The sequence below is a fragment of the Pelobates fuscus genome, chromosome 4 (genome assembly GCF_036172605.1).
Source record: "Pelobates fuscus isolate aPelFus1 chromosome 4, aPelFus1.pri, whole genome shotgun sequence".
Lineage (NCBI taxonomy): Eukaryota > Metazoa > Chordata > Amphibia > Anura > Pelobatidae > Pelobates > Pelobates fuscus.
Genome location: NC_086320.1, coordinates 316,953,661 through 316,978,472, shown reverse-complemented (window position 1 = coordinate 316,978,472; position 24,812 = coordinate 316,953,661). Strand labels below are relative to the sequence as shown.

At 42.8% G+C, this 24,812-nt stretch overlaps 1 protein-coding gene across 1 annotated transcript in view; it reads right to left on the bottom strand.

The window, feature by feature from the left end:
* CPVL (carboxypeptidase vitellogenic like) overlaps window positions 1-24,812 on the bottom strand; it is a 113,989-nt gene that overhangs the window by 15,831 nt on the left and 73,346 nt on the right. Inside the window, exon 12 of the mRNA XM_063450699.1 lies at window positions 4,789-4,971. Within this exon, the coding sequence (XP_063306769.1) occupies window positions 4,789-4,971 (183 nt within the window). The remainder of the gene's footprint in view (window positions 1-4,788; window positions 4,972-24,812) is intronic.

Sequence of the window (24,812 nt, the reverse complement as noted above, 5' to 3'; positions counted from 1 at the left end):
TGTCCAATTGCTCTGCTCAACTATCTCTGCCGCAGTCTAGGGCTTGAACAAGGACGCCTCAGACTGGCACTCACAGCTACATCCATAACTTACAAAATGCAGGTGCTTTCCTGTAATAGGATGTGGACTGCAACTCCCATCACCACCAGTCTATTCGTGCATAGCGTATTGCAGGCACATAACCCCTAAAGTCCAACTAAAACCAACTCTAGAGACTCCCTAGATCTAATCTTAGCACTGCAATAGTGTCATTCTAAACAGCGCAGTTGTTAAAATGTGGATTAGACAGCATTAAGAACGTAGGAATGCAAGGATATTTTAGTATCTCTATAAAGTCATTGACATTTAAAACGAGTCATTTCGATGGCGATTTTTAAAATGTATCTATAACAATTATGCAGACAGGTGGCAAGCTGTTCCCTTGAACATAGTTATCCTCCTCTTCTTTTAAATCCTTCTTTGAACGCTTCCTCATTTTCTCTCCCATCCCCCCCACTGTTTTTTTTCCCTTTAATATTGCAGGTTGGGGTGAACGGGCAGACAATTACCGTAAGTGTACCAAAGAATTAAAGCTGCTCCTTCATGCCCTGTGTTTCCTGGCTACAAACTGCTCATTAATTATAAGGTGTTGCCCTATATTATAAAGCATATGCTCCAGAAGTTAGAATTGTTTAATCATGACACATTCAATAAGGAACGATTATTGATTATTTAATGGACTGCCTTCCTGCAGCACATGAGTTCTGCATGCAGTGGGGAAGCCCTTTCTGTGTGTCACTCATTAGGATTTAGAGTTGATGTGTGTGGTGTATTTGGTAACCTTAAAGCCAATGAGGTTCTTAAGTGTACATCACGTTCTTGTATTGTATGGGTTCTTCCTGAAACTGCAATGTTTCCACTGCAGGGTTAAAGGGAAACTTTAGTGCCAGGAAAACAAACTAGTTTTTGGCACTATAGGTTCCCCCCTCTGCCCTTGCCCCCCGCACATCACCTCCCCTTATGGTGCAGGGCTTAATAACCCCCTTCTGGGTCCAGTGTCGATGCCCCTTGGCTCTGGCTCGTGTCTGCTTTAACTCCTACCCCTCCGTCAGCCAACGGGGGAGACAAGTCTTTTCTATGGAGATTCCAGTAACGCTGGAAGTCCTCACGCATATCGTGAGGACAACAGTGCCATTTAGGCAGACAGCCACTAGAGGAGGAGTTAACCCTAGCAGGTAACTATTGCAGTTTATAAAAACTGCAATAATTACATGCTCAGTGTCAAGGGTGAGCTGAAGTGGTCTGGGTGCCTACAGTGTCCCTTTAAAACAACTCTTGTGGCTGCATTTCAGGGAAAAATTAGATAAGCTTCCAACTCCAGAACGAAGTGAAACTCTGTCCTAAAACCCAATGCTGGTCATAGAAATATTTGAATGGAGGTGTGTATCATTTAGCTGCGCATGTATATCTTCAATCCAATGCAAATCAAGGATGCCAAGACGTCAGCAGGCATATAAATAAATAAATACCCTGTAGATTTGTTTCTTTTTGAGATTGACCATATAACGGAGTCTTACACACCCAGTTCTTGGCAGACAGAACACCTCTACTGACAAGGAACATACAAACGTTTACATAAACTCCATGCCTTCAGGAGCTGATGGACATTGGTGTGATAATTAAATGGTAAGTTTGTTTTAGAATGCAATCCGTAACATCAATGACAACACAAAAAGACAAAACAAAAATATGTGCTCCATGCAAAAAACAAATGCATTCCCAAGACATTTTTGTAATTATTATTTTTTTTTTTAAAATAAGACTCTGCAAGGATGACAAGATAATAAATAAATAAATAAATAGTTCCTTTGAAAAACAACTTACTCTAGCTCTCAGATAAGGGCAATGGATACTTTGGGGTTTGAAAAATAAATACATAAATTAATAAAAAAAAATTGGTATATCTCGCAATACGCTACAGTGGCGAAAGTCCTCCCGACCTCTGACATTACTTCCAACAGCTAAAGAGGTAAAATACCACTGGGGACCATCGCACGTACTCCTCATACAGCATCAGGGCATCGACTACAAGGTCGCAGAGATGGAGGTTCTGGGCCTGAACGCCCCATCCACCACCACTGCCTGGGACCCAGCCAACATTGTCCCGTTTGTTCCCGCCTCTAGTGGCGCAACTCGGAAAAAGAACACCTGAACCATGGACGTTTATGTTTTTCATGTTAGTTTGATATTTTTCTTCCAAATTTGTGTTGGGTTTTACCCCTAGTGTTACTACTTCTGAAATAGAATATTACACAGTTTCAGTATTCCCACATACTCATGACGTGATCATTGGCCCTATGACCACCACACGCAGAAACCAGGTGTAACCCAGACATGCTGGCTCCACATTAATCACCAACCCCCCCCAGCTCCTACTCAGATCATTGCACATTTTGTCTATAGTCAGGGAGCGGATTATATACTGCATTAGATACCAAGTTGGTATGCCAAGTTGGTATTCCCTACACACTTTTGTAGCATACGGAAGCCCAGGCTACGTGACCCCAGTTACCATAAAGCCCTACGAGCACACACATGGCCCATGAGTGCCATTTCCTTCAAAGCCTACACATGACATACTGGCCCTATCTTGAGGGGGATATGGTTCCTACCTGAGCGCAGTATAGATGACATACGCAACCATCTCACACCTCTACCTGAGTATCTACGTTGGATGGGGACACAAGGGCTATGAATAGTACTACAGTCAATACGGAATTTAATTGCTATATACTATAACATTCTACTGTTCCAATCTGCATACAACTCTTAATTTAAAAAAAAAATTGTGTTGTTACCATAAATGCCAATGTTTTAATTGGGCTTGTTATAGCCATCATGGCTATCCAAGCAGATTTTATTTTGTTGTGCGTGCAGTAACAAAGAACATTTAAAAAAAAAAAAAAAAGTTGGTATAAATACACACAATACATTTAAAAAAATCTGTCTATCTATACAAAATAAACCAAGTGGAGTGCACTCAATGTATCAAACTGTAATTCCTATACCACAGTGCAAACCTCTGGTGAAAGTATCTGATAGCAGATGAAGTGAAGTCCACTCAGGGAACTCGATCAAATCTTCTATACCATAAGTTTTTTTTAAATGTTTCAGTCCTCAAACAGACTTTCACCAGGAAGTTTTAGTTTTAATACAAAACTTCCATCAGGTCCTGATGAAAGGTTTGAATCGAAACATTGACATTTGTTAAGAAGCTGCAATAAAAGCAGTTTTATTTTTCAAATCTTTACAAAGACCTTGGCTGCCATCATGGTTAAATGTGATATGCTATAGAATTTAAATTACATTTTTTTTTTTATTTTAAAGGCTACTTTTAAAATAAAAGACTAAACTGTAAAGGAGCAAACTGCCCCTTACCACCCCCCCCCCCCCCCTTCCCTTTATCTGGCAAATGTAATTCCTGGACTAGACATATGGATGCAATTAACCCTTTGCGTTCATCTTATCACAGTAACAGACTTGTGCAGTCAGCAAGGACATCCATGTGTAACAATGCACAGCAAATGGGATTCTGAAAGCCAAAGCTTGAGTCTTTTTAAGAGCCAAGGCTGCGTCTCACAATGACCAACACTGTGGTTTAACAAATGAAAAACACACCAGCAGGCAGCTCAGATGTCGGGCAACAAATGCTCAGGGGTGCCAGCAGTGCTTTATGTCAAAGTCAACAGAGCCATAACAAATGTCAATTGCTTTTGGCTCGGAGACTGCAAACTTACCATAGCCCTGTCCGGATGACTTTCCTTCCATGTATTATCAAGGCCTGCCAAGAGCTAGGCTATGATATAGTTTTGCTTTATTCTCTGATAAATGGAATCCCGAGGTCCGTTGCCATGATTGCATATAGCGGACAATAAAAGGAATGGGTTTTCCTTAAATCAATTACAAGACCATTACAACAGTATAGAGGATTCTTTAAAAATTCTGTGTTCAATTTTTTTTTTCTTTCATAGGAACCAGATGCCAGTGTTGACTATCTTGTCTAAATAATTTAAAACCCTTCTTCCAAAGACACAAAATAAGCAAAAGATATGACAGTCAGAATTCAAAACACATGTTTACAATAGGATAAAAACTGTACAGAGAAAAAGGCCACATGTTTTCAGAAAACCAACTTTATGTGTAATGGAAAGCCTACTTTGCAAAATATCTATTTAAAATTAGAGTTCTGGTTTACTTCACTACATAAAAAAACCAAAACACACAAACTAAAAAAAAACCCAAAAAACCAACACACTCAAACTCCCCCCAGCTGGTATTCAGATTCAGCCACAAAATATAACAAAATAAGAAAACAATATATAGCAAAAGAAATAGATGGGGGGAAAAAATAGTTGTGTACCATCTTACACCTCAACATATACTTTTGAATAACAATTTATTTTTTTTTTTTTTTTAAATCACACACTAGGAACCATAACAACATAATTTCAATAAAAGTTGTTATGCTGCCAGGAGGTCCGGGCAATTTTCTTTCGTTAAGAGTTAAAAATTGTTTACAAACAGTTTAACTGAAAAGTTAGGTTGTGAAGACAGCTACCGTCTGCTCTGCCTTTTGTTTTTTTTGCGGATTAATGAGGAAGTCTCGAACGGAGCATCTCTGATGCTCCCAGCCCATCACAAATTCCCCATTCACAAAACGGCATTAGTGAGGTACGTACTGCTCTCTCTCAGATGTACCTCGTGCCTCTTTTATACCACTGTATTTACAAATATGTGTTCTTCTCTTACCTGACAAAATTCACCAGCACAGCGAACATATCCAGCCACTTCCCGGTCTGAAGGCCTGATCTTCCAGTACACTCGCGCTGCCTTTTTGTAATCTTCAACCTTAGACCAAGGTATTGTAGGAATGAATCTTTCAGTAAGGGGTGCAGCCACTATAACGTCAAGCTGGCCACTGTACAGGAGGACCTGGAAAGTAAGAAAAAATAAATAAAAATAAAATACATACAAACTAGACAATGGACATTTTCTCTGGGGATTTGGCGCAGAGCCACAATTTTATATTTTGAATGTCAGGAGCCATAACATAAAACAGATGATGTTACACACCTTGCAAAAGAGAGACAATTTTTTTTATAGATATGCCAATTACTGAATGTAGCAGATACTAATACATTTTATGTTGGCTATTACCAACTCACTATAAAACCAAACCAAAAAAGCAGGTCTTCTCTTATCTCAGCTGTAGCCTTTTAGAGGTTTCTGATTTATAATCCCTATAAAGGATGTACTACAGACAGTCTGTAAGGAATCCAAACATTATCAATAAGGCCCTAACTAGGAGAGAAAAACAATGCACATCAAACGTTGATAGAGCTCATATTACTTATCAAGTGAGAGTGACCAGGGGCTAGAGCAACATTTCTAGCAATCAAGGTCATCTACGTTGCCATCAAAATACCAGGGACCACTCAGGGTTTGAACATTAATTCTCAGGGTTATTCACTAAACCATGAATTGTTAGGAATGGACCAGGAATTTTTAATTTTTTTTTACCGTATGTAAAATTTGAAAAGTAAAAAAAACTTAAAATATTCAATGTAAATTTCCCTGGACAATTCCTTGCACTTTACAGTTTAGTGGATAACCAAGTCTTAAGCTACACCTTCAGTGAATGGGCAGATACTTGTTACAATGTAATTAATGAATGGTAGAAGAGTGTTTAGATAGGCGCTACTGTTCCAATATGTAGAGATGTAAAACTTTAACACATGGCTCACACAAGGAAATAACTTTAAATCCAGGCTAGTTGTGGTTGGCATAATAATCAGTATTACATATTTTAAAATCATTTTAGAAAGGGGCGTGGCCAACAACCGCATGGAGTAGTCGCAAGCCGTGCGAGCTCCGTGTACCGCCGAGCCTACAGCGACAATTTAAGAGCCTGACAAGCACAAATCTTACCCCCACAAGGGGCATCCACTGCCTTCGCCCTCATGGCACCCTCCAAACAGCTTAAATTGACGGATTCGATCCGCTCCGGTAAAAAAGACCGCCCGCGGCAAAAACAAGATGGCGACGATACAGCCACACAATCCCCAGACCCGAGCAGCCTCACAGACGAAGACAGCTCGCAGATACCACAAGGAGACGATTTGGTTACCAACCAAAGCCTGCATGCTATGCTGCAAGTCCTAAAGGAATCCCTGAGATCAGATTTTAAACAAATCTCTAAAGAACTAAGGAAGGACATACACGATCTGGGTGAGCGCACCAATCGACTGGAATCCAGGACGGACGACATCTGCTTGGTCCACAATGATATGGTAGACCAACTGCAGAAATTAGAAGAAGAACAGGCCGCACTAAAACTAAAAGTGGCGGATATGGAAGATCGATCCCGCAGGAACAATCTGCGCTTTCGAGGTATCCTGGACTCAATATCCGCGGAGGCCCTCCCGCAGTACCTGCAAACCATGTGCGCCATTCTTGTTCCTCATCTCGAGGCTGCCTCTTGGACGATGGACAGAGTACACAGGCTACCCAGACCAGCCAGACTCTCCGCCGACACGCCACGCGATGTGATCGTGCGCTTCCACTACTACAAGTCTAAGGAAGCATTAATATCCGCGACAAGAAAACTGGATCAATTGCCTGACCCATACCAAAATATCAGCGTGTTTGCCGACTTGTCTGCAGCGACCATGGCGAGAAGGAGGGAGTTTATTAATGTGACCAAGACCCTGCGCAACCACCAAATTTCTTACAGATGGGGTTACCCGACTAAACTTTTGATCTGGCACAAAGGACAATCGGTAGCAATCCTAGAACCAGAAGTGGGAATGGCGAAACTCAAGGAATGGGGCCTGCATCACAACATGGGACACAACTCCCCGCAAAAATCGCTTCCTAAGAAACTGAGAGCAGACTGGACTATGGCGGGCTCGCCTTCCAGACCGACGGCGCAGCATGAGATCTGATAAACGAACACTATTTTGCAGTACCAGAGTGACTCCAAGCACTTAAGTATTAATAGGGCTGTAATGTAATGAGAAATGTTTTTTGATTGCCAACCGGGTAATATTGAGGCGAGGTAATAACGCCATTTAATCCCCTGATTCAGTTATCAACTGAACACTTGACTCAATGTACAGATTAGGACACGCTCTGATAATAGTGCAGAAATGGCTGCTGGGACTTGTCTGGGCAACCACGATGCTGACCCGACACCCATTTCACTACCGCGCTTATACGCAAAGAGCCTTATTCGTATTCACATCACTAACTAAGCCTATCGATTTAAACTTGGCTTTAAATGATGAACTGTCCTCTGCCCGTTATCTATAAGAACGCCCAGTGATTTTATGTAAGAGTAACCAAAGTAGTTGCATTCTCACTCTGCGCAGTGATATATCCTTTGCCGCACGCAGTTAACATTGTCAATTGCTAAATACTTTACAATAACTGATTACATGCCATGCGAGTGAGCGCCTGAGTGCTCTGGTGTCCCCAATGGCACTGGGAAACCCTTTGGTCACCACGTCCAGTACACCAATGCTCCGTCCTCTTGAGAGCTTGCTAGGCTACTCAGATGTTAGAGGCTAAATATCGGCGGGGACTCCCACCCCCCACTGCCCAATCTAGAGAGATGACAGTCTCCTACATGTGGCAGACACTGTCCCTGCGCATCAAGCAGGATGATTTTACCCCCTTACCCCCAAGTTCAACCTTATTTCTGCAGTTTGCACTGATATGTTTTATATGTTTTATATGTTATATGTTGTTTTTTGAAGGTATACACACCCTCAGTCTGCATACACATGAGGCTCACTTGTCCCGAGGTCCCCATGGCCTATCACATACCCGGCACTCGAGAAAACTTGTACAGCGCCAACCAGCATTCCAAGCACCGAGACGGCACTATGTGCCAAACCATGACACAAACATACCCATACACATTCCCTGTGCAGAACCAGACTGCAACACCCCATTCTGGCCTTGCGCTTCTACAAGGTACGAACTGCGTGAGCAACAATCCCCCCAAGTAATATTATGGCGTTAGCCACAATCAAAATATATTCCCTTAATGTAAAAGGCCTTAACAGCCCACACAAAAGACGCCTGGTTGTCCAAACTATGCACAAATCCAAAGCCGCTATCATTTGTCTCCAGGAAACACACTTATGCTGCCGTAACCCCCCACAAATACTTTCCTCTCAATACCCCCAGGTTTTTCATGCATACTCACCCCACAAATCTAAGGGAGTAGCCATCCTGTTCCACAAGGATTGGGTATTTCAGGAAACAAATAGACACATAGATGCAAACGGTAGACTGCTAGTTCTCACAGGCAACCTTAATGGCATGTTAATCACAATAGCATCGCTCTACGCCCCGAACGAGGCCCAGGTCGCGTTCATTCGCAAATCCTTAAAATTAATAGACAAAATCAGGACAGGCCACATAATTGTTTGCGGTGACTTCAATAGCACCTTAGACCCGACCCTGGACATAAAAAGGGAACAGGACAAATCCCCAACCTCGCACACAGTCTCCACCTGCAGCGAATTAAGTAAAACAATCAATAATAACAACCTTTATGATGCTTGGAGATCCACATACCCGCGAGAGAGAGACTATACTTATTTCTCGCAGGTGCATGGTACATACTCCAGAATTGACTTATGTCTGGTAGATAAGGCCACACTGATGAACATCGAGGATGTGCAAATTGGCCAGAGGACCTGGTCAGATCACGCCCCACTGACAGTCACATTCCGCTCCCTGTACCAAGCCAGAGGCAGAGGGACGTGGCGTCTCAATGAGAGCCTCCTAGACGACCCACAAGTACTCATTAACGTAACTAAAGAAGCTTCTGACTACTTCACACATAACGTGACTGACTCCGTCCCAATTCAAACAGTATGGGTCGCGCACAAGGCAGTCATGAGAGGTTTATTCATTAGGGAAGGCTCAAAACGCAAAAAAAACACTAATGACTCACATAGAGCCCTACTCCAAGAACTGACAAACTTGGAAGCACAAAACAAATCAAATCCCCGCAAAGCCTTAGCTGCACGCATCACCGAGATACAGAGGGAACTGAACGCCCTCGAACTTCTCACTACCGAAAGGTGGATGAGATCACTCAAACTCAGATATTACACGCAGGGTAACAAAGCGGGTAAACTGCTAGCCAACAAACTGAAAGCAAAACAAATACAATCCAAAATCCCGTACATTATATCTCCCACAAAGGGCAAACTCTACAACCCACTAGACATAGTCAATGAGTTAGCGGAATACTATGACAAACTTTACAATCTACACAATGACCGCCAGACACCACAACCGACTCCTACCAATGTAGCTGACTTCCTGGATGGGGTATCCCTTCCACGACTGTCCCCTCAAGCCAGTGCATCACTAGACGCCCCATTCACACATGACGAAATTCGTAGGACCATCCTCTCCCTACCCAAACATAAAGCCCCAGGCCCGGACGGACTATCTAATTACTACTACCACAAAATGGAACCGACTCTCACGCCACACCTCACCACCCTATTTAATGCCATCAAAATGTCAGGCACCCTCCCTACGGAAATGCTGGAAGCAAACGTTGTCACCCTTCCCAAACCGGGCAAACCGCCCACATACTGCGAAAACCTACGCCCTATATCGTTACTAAATGCAGACATCAAGCTATACGCAAAACTCTGGGCGATGAGACTAAAAACACATCTCAGAGACTTAGTGTCGATAGAACAAGCGGGATTCGTCCCCGGGAGGCAGGCAGGTGATAACACCAGACACTTTATAAACTTAATAAATTGGGCGAAAACAAGCCAACAAGCAGGGGTAGTTCTGGCGCTCGATGCCGAGAAGGCCTTCGACCGCCTGAACTGGACATACATGGAGGCTACACTGTCCAAAATGGGTCTCTCAACACAAACCCTGCGGGGCATTATGGCTCTGTATCAATCCCCATCAGCAAGAATCTTTAACTCCGGTTTCATTTCAAACAAATTCCAAATAAGCAATGGCACACGCCAAGGCTGCCCGCTTTCCCCGCTCCTGTTTATACTTTGTCTGGAACCACTTATAATGCACATCAAAAAACATCAGGACATAGCTGGTCTATCCACACCCGCAGGCACCCACAAAATAGCACTGTTTGCGGACGACATCCTCCTTTACCTCACCAAACCTACCTCCTCAATCCCGCACCTGATGGCACTTCTCCTACAATACGGGCAAGCATCATATTATAAAAATAATCTTAAAAAAACTCAAGCACTTCCCATAAATATTACCTCAACAGAGCTACAGTCACTCAAGTTGCACCACCCCTTTGATTGGAGGAAAACCTCCTTAAAGTACCTGGGAATCAATCTCACCAAATCACATAATCAGCTGTCCCAAGAAAACCATATTCCCCTAACCTACAAACTCCAAGCACAATTAGACACTTGGCAAAACCTTGAAATTTCCTGGCTAGGGAGAATCAACACGATTAAAATGATGGCACTGCCACATGTCCTTTACTTATTTCGCACCATACCCATACCTCTAAGTGACAAAATACTCCAAAGATTCCAAAACATGTTTAATGCATACATTTGGAAAAAGAAACCCCCGAGAATAGCCAGGCGACTCACGTGGCTGTCCCCGAACAAGGGCGGTCTAGGATCTCCAAATGTGAAAGCCTACTATAGGGCGGCAGTGCTAGCCCAAGGGTTAGACGTGTTGTCAAGCACCACCCCCCGTATCTGGTCCCCCCTAGAGAATGTATGCATTAGACCATACACGGTGCATTCCATGTTAAGATCGTTCCATGCATGGGATCCACACGAGCGTAAGCCCCTGGCCAGTACGAAGTTTCTAATAGACAGTTGGAGAAAATGGGCCCACAAGCTCACAGGCGTGGACAACATTCTGCACTTTGCCCCAATCCACACAATTTCAGAACTGACAGACGATATCAATGTAAATCATTGGAAGCAAAAAGGTATAAAGTCAATATCCCAACTATTTTCGAAAGAAGGTATCAAGCCATTTCCAGTCCTTCAGGAAGAATTCGAGCTCCCCCATAAGGACGTTTTCACATACCTTAAGACCAAACACCTTCTCCAATCCCTTCACACGCAACATAGTGACGAGTCACAATTGACGGCTTTTGGACTATACTGTATAGGGAAAAAGCCACACCTAAAGCCACTATCTCTATGCTACTCGACACTAAACGATGCAGACCCCCTACATAAACACAAATACATGGAACAATGGGAAGCAGAACTCAATATCAATATACCTACCCCACTATGGTTACAGGCGATCCAGACAACAAAAAGGGTGTCTCGTAGTCTAACTCTTTGGGAAGCATACTACAAGATACTGATGAGGTGGTACTTCGTGCCTACCAGGTTAGCAAACATTTACCCTTCTGTGCCTGACATGTGTTGGAGATGTCAGCTTCATAAGGGAAACATGAGACACATATTCTGGGATTGCCCCTTATTAAAGGGAATATGGCTAGCGATAGCCCAAGCTGTTGAACTGTTAATAGCACGTAAAATGCCGTTTACACCGGAATGTTACCTGCTCCACCTCTCTCCTGAATTACTTGTAGATAACAATAGATGGGTGATCATACACCTGTTAACAGCAACTAAGACAAGCATAGCCAGCCACTGGAAGAGTACACAGGTTCCTTCCCTCCTAGAAATATGGAACAGAATAGACGCTATTGCTGACTATGAAGGGATGGCATACAGGTTGAATGGCCAAACAGAGTTATATACCAAAAGGTGGACAAATTGGCAGGTGCATCGTAAACAAGTGAAAAAGCTCAAAGCCTCACCGTTATAACAGCCACGTCCATACGATTATAAGATAACTGCGTTACACCAATTTACTAGACCACACATTACCTCGATAACCACTCTCAAACAACACCGTCATTTAAGCCAGAACACAACTGGGATATTAGCACTCAGGGACCAATTCTTTGTATACCTTCCCCCCCTTCCTCCCGTATTTATCATCCCACCTCCTTGTCTCCCCGTCCCCTGGTGTAGAGGTACATACGTTTCTATCTGAAATATCGCAATAAGCTTGAATAAAGACTAGAGAAATCGCCAACACCTTAGCCAGCGCTAGATTCACCAAGGTTGGCATTTCAGACACTCACCATACCATTGTATGCATAAAATGGTTCTGTATATTGCATAAATCTAAACGTATACATGTTTATTTGATTGTATAAACCCATTGATATGACTGTACATGTAATGCCACCATATTGAAATGTACCGTATACCCTCCCCTTTTTTCTTTCTGTACCCCTTGTTATTTCTTATTTCGGAAATTTTTCAATAAACACAAACATTGGAAAAGAAAAATAAATCATTTTAGAATCATTGGCAAGTTTGGTATTGAACACCATTATTATTTTTATTAACAGCATTTATAGAGCACGAAGATATTCAGCCACTCTTTACAAATATGGAAAGGGGATAGTTAGAGGTGAAGAAGGTCCTGCTCAAGCAAACTTACAATTTATGAGGATTTGCAGTAGGTGGATATATATCATTAGGTATGTGTCTTGTCCAAGGACACGTACTGGTGAAGTGGTCTGACCAGGATTAAACCTGTATGTTCGATTTGATAGGGATTTCAATATACAACAGACTTCTCACACTTTAAAAACTACCATTCTAGATCAATTAGGTCTTTTTCTGACCGGCCTGATGTTTGATTCACAACAAGTGCCCAGTTATCCTAGTTCAACATCAGGTGTACAAAAGGTTCGCCATCACTCCACCTTTTACAAAATGATTCAACGCAGTAGCTTACCTACATACCCAAAATACATATCTCACTGGGCTGAGGAGCTCCACATTTCCTTTACCAACATAGCATATAAACGTCTATTCTCCAATATCTTCCGCACATCGGTCAGCAACGCCACTCATAAAGGTAACTTCAAGAGAATCTCTAGGCGGCACTATACACCCACGCACATTTACCGCCTCTTCCCCAATAACACTGATTGATGCTGGAGATGTGAACTATCCAAGGGCACCCCGGGTCATATGACTTGATTCAGAATTTCTGGAAACTAATACTTACCTTCATCCAACTGATTACAGACAAAGTTGCCACATTCACCCAAGGTCCTAGTCTTTCTTTTATACCCAAACCAAATACCAAAGTTCTAACACATACTGATAAACCATCTTTTTGACTGCAGCCAACCTGTTGATCCCCATAAACTGTAAGAAATGACTGGCCCAGACTATCAGAGACTGGATCGGGAAAGTGAAATCCATAAGGGGGATGGAGGAATTAAACTACTACTTATATCTCTTATGCTCAATATCTTAACTGTTGAAAACCCTGGCTAGACTATAAAAGGGTCACAGACCTGACATCCCACCACCACCCACTCCCTCCTAAACAATACCATAAGAACCTGAGATTATACTTATACCATGGTCATACTTGTAATTATGGTTATAAATACCTACAAATATTGTTAACAACTTTAATCACCCTACTCTAAACTGGCATTGCTTATACTGACCCTATATAATACGGTGACGTTACGACCTTTCCCTGATCCACTACCCCCTGACTGCTGAGCTACCTTTGATGGTCATAACGCTTTTCACCAACACTATTACTATTGTTTTCATTTCCTTGCAACTATTGTTTTCATTTCCTTGTTCAATTATTAGGAGCGATACTTTACGGATCGAACTCTGCCGAGGTAACCCACATAACCTTTCATTGCCATTTTACCCCCTTGTACAACTGGACCTGGCCCAAAGCGAAGGCTCAGCACAAATCCCTTGACCGGCCTATACACGGGCCACTGCACAATGACAGACCCTCAACAAAACACATTTCTATGATAAAATGTCCTTGCTCTATAGTGAATGTCACACTTACCATTTACTGTTCTGTAACATTGTTTATGCACCTTCGGGTTATGCTTACAATATTGTTCTACCGATACTGCACTCTCTGCTGTAAAAACCATTGTGGTTATTCTGATTTGTATACTTTTGCAACAATAATCCAAAAAAATAGAAACATAAAAATGTTCACCATCACTGTTACAAGTGGCACATCTGGTCATTTACAGCAATTAACTTGCACCACAGATAATACGACTTGTTTTATCCAATAATGGCAACTGTGTATATTAAATAACTAGAGATTTACGTCTAGGTCCTATTTCCATATCTGTTGCAATATAGAACATGTGTTTATTTTACAATTCTTTACTTTTACATGACGCTCGACATTTTTGCCATAATGGTACAGCGTTATGTGTTGTCAAATCTATTGTACAGCGAAGTACAGCAGAAATAAGTTCTGAGTTACAGATCTACCGCCATTACCGTTATGGTATCCGAATAAGGTGTCATGGTTTTTAGATAACATTTTATAAAAAGACATAAAAGCAACATTTGGACACCTCTATAGCTGTAGTGTCTGACTCGTCCACCACGGCATAAGAGTTAGTTGCATTTTCAGTTATTGAAGTTGCCACAGGTAAATACACGCACGGTGTCCAGTCTCAAGTTGTATTTGCTAGAAGACAGAAAGAAGATAAAGGATAGAGTGGAAGAGAGTTTGTTAAGGAGTTCTGTTTAATCACGGTTTTAATGATCTGTTGTATACAGGGTGCCGGGGGGAGGGGGGGCAGTAACAGCAGCGGGGATGCTTAGTGTCTAGGCAACGGGGTCACTGTACCCTCCTTCCTAGTATGCTCGTTCTGCTCATGTTACTAGAGAATATGGTTGGTATCTCCCTCTCAGCCTGTCTCTGAATCTGCTAGTGTGCAGTTCTCCCACGGCTCCCAGATTTTTTGAAATGTCTTCATTGATCCTCTTACTCTAGCTGTCAGGTCGTCCATGAGGTGTGTTTCTCAGATTCTAGTTATTACTACTGTAGTGGTCGGGACGTCCTGTTTGAGCCAGGTCGCTTTCTTGAATGAATGGCGTGTGTATGGTGGACTCGCAGGTCCGGTAGTACATAGTTATGAATAGTACTCTTATGTTTGATGTGTACCATTTCTACATTGGGTAGGTTTGCTCGCCTAAGTCTTTTTTCCCCACTGGTCAGTGTACGTTAATCTGCCCTATTCCGCAGTCTCCGAGCAGAGGTGAGTGTACGTTAGCGTAATTCGGCCTTTCGGCATGATTTTGATCAAACAAATGCGTTAAAAGAATGTCATAGGCTTGCGTGCCGCCTCTCTCAGATGAGGTAGTTTTATGAAATCCTTAATCTGTAGGTATCTAAAAATGTCTGAAGGTGTGAGGTGCCTCTGTTGTTTCAGTTAATCGAAGGAGACTACCTCCGCGCCCTGAAACAGGTGGCATATCCGTTGTAGGCCAGCTTGTTCTGAGTGTTTGAAGTCCCTAGCTCGTAGGAAAGGCTTGAGAGGGGAGGGGGGCGATGCCAAGCTATATTTCTGTTTTAAAGCGTCCCATACCCTAAGGGAATTGTGAATTGATGGGCAGGTTATTCTCAGCATTGGTCTGTCTTCCTTGGGTACCCACATAACATCTATGTTTTTAAGTGGAAAATGCATCATTTAATACAAGTACATCACTGGTTACAGTCTGCTTTAAAAATCCATTTTAAAACAAATAGTCTGCAGATGTGATTTTTTTTTTTATAACAGGATGAACACAATACAGCATATTGTCAATTGTAACACGCTTCTAAACTGCTAAAAGCAACCTACACTGCTGATGCTTTTACTTAAGATAATGGCTAGATTTTCTTCAAGCGTATTTAACATGAACACATTTGATCCCTCACGGAGATTAAGTTATTGTGGATCTGTAGATACCAAGTGGTATGATTACAAAGTAGAATACAGCACGTATCTCACGAGCGACAATTATTACTGTTCTAGATTTTATATTCAATATCTTTTGAGCAAACCACCTCAAAAATAATGTCCATGAAAAATTCAAAAGGTGCCACAAAGAAACAAATTCAAGAAGATGTCGTCAAGACCAGCACAGATGATCAAATAAGTTGAATTTATGTCAACTTGCGTCTCATCCATACACAATACTGGAGCTTTGTCCGATGGCTCCCTATTCAGTCAATAGTTTACAACCCGCTCTTCTTAAAACAACTCTGCTCCCTCTTACATCATCACCATCTTGTACTTACTACTACCCACCATTTCCCAATACTGTTCCTGAACAGCTCCATTTGTCTGAACTGAATTCCATTAAAAATCGGAATACCTCCTTCTCCTCCTCATTTGCAAAAAGATATATGAGGTATAACTCACATTTTATACATGCTGCTTAACTCAACAACCAATACTTAAATTGTAGTTCAGTGACCTAATCTTTAGTTATAATGTCCTCTATACCAGGAGTGCCCTAAAGGTAGATCCCCAGAGGTTTTAAAACTACAGCTTCCATGATGCTTTGTCATTCTAAAAGCATTCCGAAGGCATGCAAAGCATTACGGGTTGTTGTTGTTGTTTTAAAACATCTGGGGATCTACCTTTAGGGCACCCCTGCTAAACAAGCAATTAAATTCTGCAAAACCAATATCTTTAAACAATATGCAGTGTTCAGAGGGTCTATTGCAATGGGGAAAGCAATGTCATAAAAAATTACTTGCAGATTCCTGGGGCCTGCTGAATATGATGTGCCAGTTCCCATCTACAGGGACTCCCTACAATTGCATGGGGACCTATTTTTAGTTCTCAACCGAGGGGATCAAGTAACACTTCCAACGTTAAAATGAAATAAGGAAGAAAAAAAAAAAGTTTTTCCTGTTTAAGACTTATCCACTTCCACCCGATCCACACTTATGGAGGGACTTACTTATGATCTTTGGTCCAGTCTAAAGCATCAGAGACATAGAATGTGCAACAATTACAGGGTTCTGTCAAATGGATGAGGACCCTAAAGAAGTATAGGGCTCCATGCTTTCCTATTAAAAGCATTACCTTACAATTTGAACAACCGTTCAAAGTGAGTGAGGAGCAAGACGCTCTTGGCTGTCTGGTAAGGATATTGGAAATGTTCAGTGGTCAAGAGGAAATCAGTACATCTACTTAAAAAAAAAAAAAAGTGGAACTTCAACGCATTTATTCTATTAAAAAAAAAAAAACACTAGCCTACTAATCCTATTCTATGGGAAAACAATGGATGGCTGAGATCACCAATCTTGATCACGGGTGTGCAACCTTTTGGCTTCCCCAGGCCACATTGAGCAAAGCACTTGTCTTGGGTCGCACGTAAAATATACAATATAATTAATTTATATATTAAAACTTCAAAAGCCGCCTTTCTTAATTTTGATATTTAGCTTGTTTAGTAGATAATTACCTTGTTTGTTATCCTTATGTGGGATTGTCATTTTTAAGGATACACACAAATAAAATAACAATCGCAGACCTACACAGTCACTCACATATATACTGGCATACACAAATATCACATTCATACACACACACACACACATTAGTAATCAAGACGTCGACCAAGCCGCTCTACCTTGCTCTGGGAGGGCTGCAGTAGATCGTCTCCCTGGTGGCCAGTGGTTGCTGCTTTGATGGAATCACTGTGCTCTTCCTGCATAGGTCCCGTGCATGCCAAATAGTGATGTTGATATCACATCATATCCCGGCTGCCGGCTCACAGCAGGGAGAGCGAGAAAGCGGTGCAGAAAGAGTGTAGCAAGTAATGGTCTCACTATATCCCTCGCCACCTGGCAGTATGGATGGCAACTGGGCCACATGCGGTCCGGACACACCTCATTTTGATGATCTCAGCCAAGGAGGTTCCTTTAACAATCTTCAGACTTTGCAATTCTGGATGCAAATGAGCCAGAATTCTGTCTGGATTTCAGGTGGACACAGTTACTAAACAAACAACCCAAACACAGCAGTGCTAGGGTTAAATTATGCTATGTGACCCATTTCCAAACAATTTGGAAATGTGCATTCTACCATATACGTTGGGTCCAGATATTGCTTAGGAAAGATCCTTGCTTTTCCAGATCCTATACATTCTAAAATATGGAATAGTCAAATGAATGGTGCAGATTAATTTGGAGTGATTTTTAGTGAATAACCCAGTAGATGTCCAACACGATTTTATAGAGGATGCTATTTAAAGTATTTAATGCAGCAGAATTTGTTGGTGATATGAAAGTAAATGCTAATGAGTAATTCTAAAGGAATTTTGTGTTTTATTCCTTTAGTACCATATGTTCGCATTAAAAAAAACCTCTTTCGAGAAAATTATGTTTCCAACTTTTTTCATTGATTTCAAGAAAAAAAAAAATACTTAAAGACCCATTGTGTTCATGTGATTGAGAAACATTCCACTCATATGTAGAAATATTGTACAGAAATTTAATTATAAGCACTGCATGCTGGGAACTTCACTGTGTTTTCCTTAATACAGTTCCTGTGTTTATCCCATGTTTGGTATACACCCAGTGACCACTAAAAACCAAACAGAATGTTCATTGAAGTTGTGCATTTTGGGAAAATAGCAAAACAGGACGAAGAGATTACACATTCTTTAGGGAGGTATGTAATATTATAGAGGACCTCCACTTGAAAAGGATGTGGTAATACACAAAACATGTGGAGGACTGTCATATGTGGGTAGATATATGCATAATTTATTTATAAAATATTTCACCAGGAAGGATAGATTGATATTTCTCTTGTTTTCAAGTATGTCCTGGGTCCACTAATACTGCATCGTTGCAATAAAATATTCAAAATAATATTAATATACAACATATATAAATTTAACTCCGAACAGGAAAGAAATATGGTGAACCATGACAGGTGCATTCTGTATTTTAGGCTGGGGAAGATTTGAAAGTGTCCGTGAGGTTATTCCATATTTGCAGTGCTCTGTAGGAAAAGGAGGATCGAGCTGCTTTCTTTTTGTATTGTGGTATACTAACTAAAATGCTGGTACTGGATCGGAGGTTATAGGAGGTGGGAACTGCTGGGGAGAGCCTTCTGCTCAGGTAGGGTGGGAGATTCCCAGAAAAGCTCTTAAACACCATGCTAGAAAGATGGAGGCTGCGTTTTGATTCCAACGATAGCCAATTTAGCTCTATTAACAGGTCACAATGGTAGATAGTGTATATACTCCTAATGCAAATGATATATCTGCTCAATGAAAATTATAATTAAAGCAACATTACTATCCCAAACCTCCTCAAATTTATAGCTATTGTCACCTCCAAATGGGCCTCTGAAGCTGCGGGGCTGAGAGCTTCAACCCAAAAAGGAATCTGGTCTGGATTTCTAATTTTGGTCACTACGACAGCACCATTCCTGCAAGATGCAGGTTTTGGGTGTGCCCACCAATTCCCTTTTGTTTTTACCATGTAAGTTTGGAAGCCAGACCAGACCAAGATTATTTGCATTTACCCAAGATTGTTACCATCTGCACGTTTTGTTGTTCTCTCCGTTTTTATCTTTTATATGCTGCTGTTTTAACATCAAAACCATTTTTCTTCTGCCAAAAATCAAACTCATGCACATGGCATTAGCTTGGCGTAAATTTGAAAAATAAACATAGTCAGGGCCGGCGCGTCCATAAGGCGGCACAGGCGGCCGCCTTAGGGCGCCAGAGAAGGGGGGCGCAAAAATCCGAATCCCCTGCCTCTGGCTGGAGACTCGGATTTTTAATCTCACCTCTCTCCCTGCAGCCAGCACACAGTAGGAGCCTGGCAGTGAAGTCAGCCGTCCTCCTCTGATGATGTCAGAAGGGGGCGGGACTTCTACTGCTCCCAGACTCCCCAGCGGTCCTGATTGCAGCTCCAGCCTCCAGCCTCCAGTGCAGCCCATCCCATCCCATCCGACCACCAGGGGTAAGGTTCTCCCTCCTGGACCAAGGTAAGTCTCTGGGAGGGGGTGGGGGAAGAACTTGTAGCATTTTTATTTTTATTTTTTTTTAATCAAAACGTTTTTTTTTTCAGCCCCTTTCTACAGCCCCTGCCCCTTTATACAGCCTCTGCCCCCACCATACTCCCCCTGCCCCCACCATACTCCCCTTGCCCCCACCATACTCCCCTTGCCCCCACCATACTCCTCCTGCCCCCACCATACTCCCCCTGCCCCCACCATACTCCCCCTGCCCCCACCATACTGCCCCTGCCCCCACTATACTCCCCCTGCCCCCACTATACTCCCCCTGCCCCCACTATACTCCCCCTGCCCCCACCATACGGCCCCTGCCCCCACCATACGGCCCCTGCCCCCACCATACTCCCCCTGCCCCCACCATACTCCCCCCGCACCCACCATACTCCCCCCGCCCTCACCATACTCCCCCTGCCCCCACTATACTCCCCCTGCCCCCACCATACTCCCCCTGCCCCCACCATACTCCCCCCGCCCCCACCATACGGCCCCCGCCCCCACCATACGGCCCCTGCCCCCACCATACGGCCCCTGCCCCCACCATACTCCCCCTGCCACCTCTATAGCCCCTACCCCACCATACTACCCCTGCCACCTCTATAGCCCCTGCCCCCTCTACAGCCCCTACCCCTCCAAACTGCCCCACCATAGTGCCCCTGCCCCCTCTACTGCCCCATGTGCCCCTCTACAGCACTTCTATTTCCCTCTATAGCCCCTGCCCCCACCATACTGCCCCCTCTATAGCCCCCGCCCCTCTATGTCCCTCTATAGCCCCTGCCCCCACCATACTGCCCCCTCTATAGCCCCCGCCCCTCTATGTCCCTCTATAGCCCCTGCCCCCTCTATGCTCCTACCCCACTATACTGCCCCTGCCCCCTATATAACCCCTGCCCCACCATACTATCCCTGCCCCCTCTACAGCCCCTGCCCCACCATACTACCCCTGCCCCTTAACATCCCCTCTATAGCCCCTGCCCCACCATACTACCTCTGCCCCTTAACAGCCCCTCTATAGCCTCTGTCCCCACTCTACTGCCCCATGTGCCCCTCTCCAGCACTTCTATTTCCCTCTATAGACCCTGCCCCCACCATACTGCCCATGTCCCCTCTACGTCCCTCTATAGCCCCTGCCCCACCATACTGCCCCATGTGCCCCACCACAGCACCTCTATAGCCCCTGCCCCCACCATACTGACCCTGTCCTCCTCTACTGCCCCTGTGCCACTCTACAGCACCTCTATTTCCCTCCATAACCCCTGCCCCACCATACTGCCCCTCTACAGCTCCTCTATTTCCCTCTACAGCCCCTCTTTCCCTCTAAAGCCTCTGCCCCACCATACTGCCCATGCGCCCCCTATACAGCCCATGCCCCCCTCTACAGCCCCTGTCCCCACTATACTGCCCCTGTCTCCCCCCTCTACTTCCTCTACCCGCCTCAACAGCCCCTCTCCATTTACCCCCTACCATACTGTCCCTGTGACACCACTTTATTGCCTCAGTGTCCCTCGTTACAGCCTGTGCCCACACCATACTGCCCCTGTGTCCCCCTCTACTGCCCCCGTGTCCCCCCTCTACTGCCCGTTTCCAACCACATTGTCCCTTTGCTCCCACCACAGCCCCTATACTCCCTTCTACAGCCTCTAACTCCCTTACTTCACATCCCTTCCACTCCCTTTTACCCCATAACTCCAGTACAGCCCCTATTCCCTTACTACAGTCCTTACCCCCACTTGCAGCCATCAACCTACTTCAGTCCCTAACCCCCTAACCCCCTACTACAGCTCCAATTCCCCACTACATTTTCTAAGCCCCCAATTACAGCCCCTAACTCTCAACTACAGCCCCTGTCCCCCTACTACAGCCCTTAACTCCTTAATTAGAGCCCCTATTACCCCACTAAAACTCACTACCACCCCCTCCCCCCCCCCCCCCCCCCACCCACCCAAAATTCATCTTCGCCTGTGTAGCCAAAAATCCTTGCACCGGCCCTGAACATAGTGACCCATTATTTGGAACATATCAAGCATTCAAATAAATTTAGCAACAATGCATTTTCCATTATCTAAAGGGATTTCCACTGCACTGGGAAAAGTAAAACTACAGTAACCAACTCATGGTGGGCAATTGCCTGGGTCTGTTCTTCTGAATAGGGAACTACTAAAATATCATGGTGTTGGGGAGGTCACATTATTGAGCCTGGCCAAGGAGAAAGACACGGCGAGTTCTATAGAACAGATTAAAAATGTTAGAAATCGGTTTATATCTGTAAAATTCTAAATAGCAAGCAATAAAGGGGATGTGCAGCTGCAGCAGAACCTACAAATCATTTTCAGAAGTAACATTTTTACACATAATTTCTTAGAATTCAGCAGCCTTTCACTAGAAACGTATTGTATTTGTTAACGACTTGACCGGGTCATGCAATGCATTATATCATCACCTGAAAACCACTGGCAGATAACTAGGCAAGTTTTGATAAGGCAAGATTTCCACCAAAAGAAAGAACAGTGCTCCAGCAAAAATACCACTAATTTATACTGCATGCCACTAGAAACAAGAAAAGGAAAGTGAGCATTGGACAGATTCAACATTTAGCAGCTTGTGAATTATTATTCCAAGTTAAAAAAATAATGAGTTTATGCTTCCAAAAATGATTTAATTCAACAATGTTGAGCCAGCCACACATTTTTAAAGAATGAACCTTTACAAGTTAACACTTTCTCCTTTTCAGAGCCTTAATCCTTGTCAGCAGAGTTCTTACTACATCAATGTCGCAAAAACTTGGATTCAACAAAACACATTTAGTTTGGCTATGGAAAGGATAGTGGTATAACAGGCAGCAAAATACAAACAAGTCAACTGGACTCCAGATACCACTCCAGGGTATTATAGTGGTTATTGTACAGTAATCCCTTGGTTTTCGCCCTTCAGTTTAATTGGTTTGAAAAAAAAATAATAATTTGACCTCTTCTAGCGCAAAGCCTGCCCCCTCTTACCAAATTTGGGAATAAATGACAACCTGTGACCACAAGAGTAAGTTATCCACAGCACTCGTAGCCCAACACGGCTGCCTAATGAAGGAATACAAAGTAACATTTCTCATTTTAGTGGCATTAGAGGAGATGGGCTTTGAATAGCAAAAGACCCAATTGACAACCCCACCACCTCTCCAAAAAACCAACGGTGTCTAAAAGCACCATACTCACTGTGAAAAGCTGTAGTAACCACATTTTAAAACCACAATATACTACTTAACTAGTTGTTGAAAATGCATTGAAAGGGGTACAGAGATGTGAAACTCCACTGCTCGCATAGTTAACTATTACATGTACGAGTCAGACTCACCAAAAATATGCTCACTTAGAACCATCATGCCTCTTTTAGAATGTATTTACTAGAATTGTGAGGGGTATTATACACAGTACCTATGACTGTGCTGGCATACAAAAAAAAAAAAAAAAAAAGCTACAATATTGACTGGCCCAAGCCTATACAATATCAGCCACTTTTGCAATGCCAGTTCTGATTTGTAAATTATGGCTACCAGTTATCATTTGCTGAGACCACGATCACAGATTCACAGCATGTATAAGAACACTGGCCAGTAGCCACATGCAAAGGTAACAAGAGCAAAAACATTTTATTTATAGATATATGAAGAGAACAGTTCTCCTAAATGTTATTTAAAGAGCTACAGTAAATCTGCAGATGCGCTGGGAGTGGTGAACGCGGTCTGTACTTTAACATGCACAATAAACAAACATTCTATCTTCAATCAAACATGGAACGTAACATGCCACTAACCTAGTTATTAGAATGGCCAGGGAATGATGCAAGTCCCATGAATTAGATTATCTAACTGGTGAATAATCAATTTTACATAACAGTTCTCACAAAACAAAGTGACATACTTTAGATTGCCCTGTTTAAAGACAGAAATGCTAGACGTTTACACTGCACTAATTAATTTTGGGTTTTATGACAGAAACCTTAGAAACCTTTTTGCCACCTGTTTCTGCAATAAGTAACGTGCCAAATGTTTTGCCCGTATCACTTTCATTATCTGTGCAATGCAGACAGTGGCTTATTTTCTGGAACTAAAAGCAAGGAGGTTAATAGTTTAGCAAGGGTTCCTGAAATGTATCTGGTGCATAAGAGGTTGGGGAGTAGATTTCTAAAGCACGGGAATTTCAGAGTCTATTCAAAGTAACACCATAATTTCACCATTTCAGGACATCTGTTTCTGCACAGTTTATATACAAGGTTTCTTTATAAACACTACACTAATTACCATGAAAACCCATGGAATGTTACTGTTAATTGCCAAGGTTTTAGAAACTTATCCCTGAATTATTCCTAAAAATAGCACCCGTCCTGTATAATAATAATAATAATAATAATAATAATAATAATATCACATGTACTTGTCTGAAAGCATCTAATGAATTGAAAAACTTGGGTAAACAGTATTGCAAACAAACTCATTTTACATATATGGGTGGTAACCATAATGGAATGGAATTTAAAAAATAAATAGATAATTTATGTACATTATGCATAAAAAAAGGTTTCTGATTTACACACAGTTCTTGGATCTTAAGGGTTTTTACATAAATAAAATAAAAAGTGTTTTTCTTTTTGAGCATTAAAGCTCACTGAAACGGTTATGGTGCCTTGTGCGTACCCATTGGGTAATGTTGCTGGTTCCCCTGGCACCATAACCACTAAAGTGAATTGTTATGGTTATGGCATACTTCCCAACTCCGGCACTGTGTTAGGGTTGAAACGGGGGGCTGGCCAGTGAGGTGTTTCAGTGCTTCCTGCAGGGTCCTAGTGCTCTGAACAAAGCACAAGCACG